The sequence below is a fragment of the Vollenhovia emeryi genome, unplaced genomic scaffold (assembly GCF_000949405.1).
Source record: "Vollenhovia emeryi isolate VEMERY1.0 unplaced genomic scaffold, V.emery_V1.0 DF940248.1, whole genome shotgun sequence".
Classification (NCBI taxonomy): domain Eukaryota; kingdom Metazoa; phylum Arthropoda; class Insecta; order Hymenoptera; family Formicidae; genus Vollenhovia; species Vollenhovia emeryi.
The window spans coordinates 6,759-10,975 of record NW_011966118.1 but is presented as its reverse complement, the minus strand read 5'-3'; the positions used below and the strand labels follow the sequence as shown (position 1 = coordinate 10,975).

Here is a 4,217-nt window from a genome sequence, read left to right as displayed (position 1 = left end):
TCGTCCATATCGAATCAAACACCCTGTATATATGTCTATGGAATGGAGAGGATAAGAAGGAGAGTATGGAATAAGGAGAACCAGCTAAGAGTCCTGATTCCTACAAGTAACATTATGATCCTATTTAAGGGAAAAAAGCTACCGGACAGCTTAGGCATTTTTAACAGCATGGCCCGAATCAGGATGAGTCCATACGTGGAGACGGTAAGACAGTGCTACCGGTGCTACAAGTTCGGTCACTTCAAGAGTAACTGCAAGTCAAAGGAGAAATGTATAACTTGCGGTCAAGACGAGCACGGGGAATGCCTATTATTGGAGAAATGCGTAAACTGTGGAGATAACCACAAATCTACGTATAAAGGTTGCTCGGAGTATAAAGGGAATAAAGACCTAATGACAATAAGGGCCTATAACAATTGTTCATATTACGAAGCCGAGAAATTAGTACATGGAAAGGAGAACAAATATACAGCGCACTATGAGGGATACAGAAATATGGAAAGTTGGCCTACGATGCAGGAGACGTATGCGGCAGTGACAAAAGGAGACAGCACAGTAAGAAAACAAGCAGAAGACAGGAAAAAAGCAGAAAGCAGACAGGGAGAGACAGAAAGAAATAGGAGACCAGGAATGATAGTGCTGAAGAGAAGTACGGCGCCAATTACGAAGGGAAGAGAGAGAGAAGAAGTAAGGCATTATTATAAGATGTTTAACACAAGAGCGGAGGAGATCACGAAGGATAAATGGGGAATAATGAACAGAGCAAGAAGAGAGGATACCATGGAAGAAGAAGACGCAAGAGAACGGGCACAAGAAACAAATGGAGATATAACGGAGGGACGAATAGAAAAGGAGAAAACGGATAGAGAAGAAATTATGCACAAAAGAGAAAGAATGGTACAGAGAGCTGACAAAACAAGATGGATGGCAAATAACGTAAGAAGACTGAGATATATGACCGAGTATACACAGAGGGATATTAAAAAAATATACACAGACTTATAAATATTATCAACATAATGATAAATATATGATAGTTACATGGAACGCAAGAGGCATGGGTAATAAGAAGGAAGAAATAGCGAAGAGAGTCAGGGAGTATGATATATTTGCCATTACAGAGAGCAAAGTTACAGTAGACAAAAAGATAGAATACAGCGGATACAATACGGTGAAGGTTAGCAGTAATGGAGCAAGCGGTGGAATACTTATACAGGGTGGTCTAAAAGTCCTGGAACGGTTGAATATCCCGAGAAATTGTGGGTGGATCGGAAAACGGAAAAATACGTATTTCCTACTTTTGAAAGAGCTATCGAATGATACCAAAATTGACCCCCCCCCCACCCCCACCCCTGTGGGTGGGGCGGGGGACAACTTTAAAATGTAAAATGGGAACCCCCACTTTTTATAACAGATTCGCATTCCACGTTAAAAAATACGTAAGCTTTGTCTGAAACATTTTTTTATTTGCCTAATACTTTTTGAGATGTTCAAGAGAAAATTTATAACTTTTTCAATGTTTAGCTTATGATATTTCGATAACTGTTTGTCAGAGGGAAAAGTAGTACAGGACTTTTTTACTTGATTTTGTCTCAGGAATATGCTGTTGCAATAGTGCTCTAATTATTGAAAATTTTTGTGTATTGTACCATCTTTATATACATAAAAGATCTTTACCAAATTTATATACATAAGTATATAGTCACACATACAATTTTCAATTTATCTCTTATTATTTCGGTAGCGAGACCTCGTGGGTGTTAAAACTATGGATTGACGATAATTACAAACTTATCAACACAATGTCGAAACTTAATTTTCTAAAACAATGTAAAACCAACTGTATTTTTCCGAGACATCTTGACAACACCACAAACACAAAATTTCTTTTTCACCACTATAAATCTTGGCGAAAACTTGAGGGTATTATGCACAAATTGAAGAAGAATTTATTGAACCTAGAGATTTTCGACACACATCGAGCTATTGGGTTCTATAGGAATCTCACCCATAAACACTTCAACCATATCCAGAACACCTTACCCCCACATATTCTCATCAGCATTATGAGACATCATTTAATCTCATTTAACAATCATTCGGACAGACTATATCAAAAACATAGAAAAAAGATAAATAGTCTCTTATCAGCGAAAAATTTTCACACTCTTAATAATATAAAACCGATTTTAATTCCCTCTAATTCCTTTGACAGTCAAAAAAACAATAACACTTCAAATAATATCAACATAATCCACCCGACGGAATTCTTGAACTCTTCCTGTGAAATCTTAAAAAACACAAATGAAAAATGGTTCATCAATTTGACAAACATCACCATACCGAACAAAGTTTCAAACCTTTTACAATTAGGCGAAAATTTTAGCTTACCTGACTCCCTTAATAAAAGGAAGGCAATACACGAATATATAAAAGATTTAGAGAGTGGTACACATCACAGCCAACTAAACAAAAAAATATCTCTACGAAACACGGTCTTACCACTTTTCCAAAACTACATTAATGAGAAAAAATTAGATCCCCAAGAGGAAAGATTAAAACACATGGTCGACTCTACTACTACTTTTTGCAAAACCAATCCCGATATTCTTTTCACTAGGGCTGATAAGGGAAATGTCACAGTAGCGATAGAAAAAAACCTTTATGTAAACAAAATGCTTGATATTTTAAATGACAGAGAAACTTATGAAATAGTAAAGAAGGACCCTTCCCAAATTTTAGAAAGAAAATTAAATAATATTTTAAAAAACTGGGCAGAAAGAGAGTACATCTCAGGCCTTCAACATTACCAATTGAAGTCCAGTGATACCTCACTACCAAGAGCTTATGGCCTCCCAAAAATACACAAGGACAATTACCCCCTATGGATTATCATCTCCTCCATAAACTCTCCTCTTCATGATCTTGCCTCTTTTATGAATTCGATCATTTCCAAAAGCCTACCTCCACCCTTCAGTCACATTGACAATAGCTATGATTTGTTCGAGACACTCTCAGAAAAGACCATTGGTGAGTCGGAAATTTTCATCTCTCTTGATGTAACGTCACTTTTTACAAACGTTCCATTAGAATTAGCGCTGGAAAGCCTAACTAAGAGATGGAATCTAATCGAAAAGAACACCAAAATCCCAAAACAAGAGTTTTTATCCACCATAAAATTTATACTGTATTCTACCTACTTCACTTTCAATGGGATAATTTATAAACAAACACACGGCACACCTATGGGATCGCCCATTTCTCCGCTAATCGCAGACTTGGTGATGCAAGACCTAGAGGAAACCGTGCTCAGTGACATCCACACATCGTTCTACACACGTTATGTAGATGATATTTTATTATTGACGCGTTTAGATTCTATTGAAGACATATTGAGAAAGTTTAACTCCTATCATAATAGACTACAGTTTACCCTAGAAATTCAAAAAGATCATGCTATCTCCTTCTTAGACCTAAAAATCAACACCCATGGTAATAGAGTACTTATAGACTGACCATAAAAAAACTTTCTCTGGCAGATACCTTTCTTTCATTTCAAATCATCCCAATGTGCCATAAGATCGGCACAATATATGGACTCGTAGATCGAGCCCTGATGTTATCTCACCCATCCTTTCACGTGAAAAACATTAAAATGTGCATAGATATCTTAATCACCAACGGATACCCCTTACAATTAATTTTCAATGAGATAAATAGGAGAATTAAGGTCATAAAAAATAAACTTAAGAACAAAGAGACCCAAGAAAAAGAAAAGAAAAAATACCTTGCATTTCCATACATAAAAACATTGAAAAGTACAGTTGGTTCGTTCATAAAGAAATCCACTTACTCCTTTGGATACAGAATTCTTAATAAATTATCTCGATTTATTAAACCACAAAAAGATAACACAGAACCCATGCAAAAAAACAACGTAGTCTATAAGATAAGTTGCAAAGATTGCGATGCATCGTACGTAGGCCAAACTAAGAGGAAGTTAAAAACGAGACTAAAAGAGCACACGAACAATCAAAAACTAGATCCCTCCAAACACTCAGTTATTACTCAACATATATTGGAGCAGAACCATAATTTTGACTGGGACAATACAAAAATCTTAGACACTGAACCGTACCTACAGAAAAGACTTATTAGTGAAATGATCCATATAAAAAAACAAAAAAACGGCATTAATTCTCAAAAAGACACAGAGC

The 4,217-nt window shown here is 36.1% G+C and overlaps 1 protein-coding gene across 1 annotated transcript; it reads left to right on the top strand.

The window, feature by feature from the left end:
* The first annotated feature begins 1,928 nt into the window (after positions 1-1,928).
* On the top strand, positions 1,929-3,515 carry LOC105556190. Its single transcript, XM_012003272.1, has one exon. It carries the CDS (start codon positions 1,929-1,931, stop codon positions 3,513-3,515), a length of 1,587 nt encoding a protein of 528 aa, XP_011858662.1.
* The last annotated feature ends 702 nt before the right edge of the window (positions 3,516-4,217 follow it).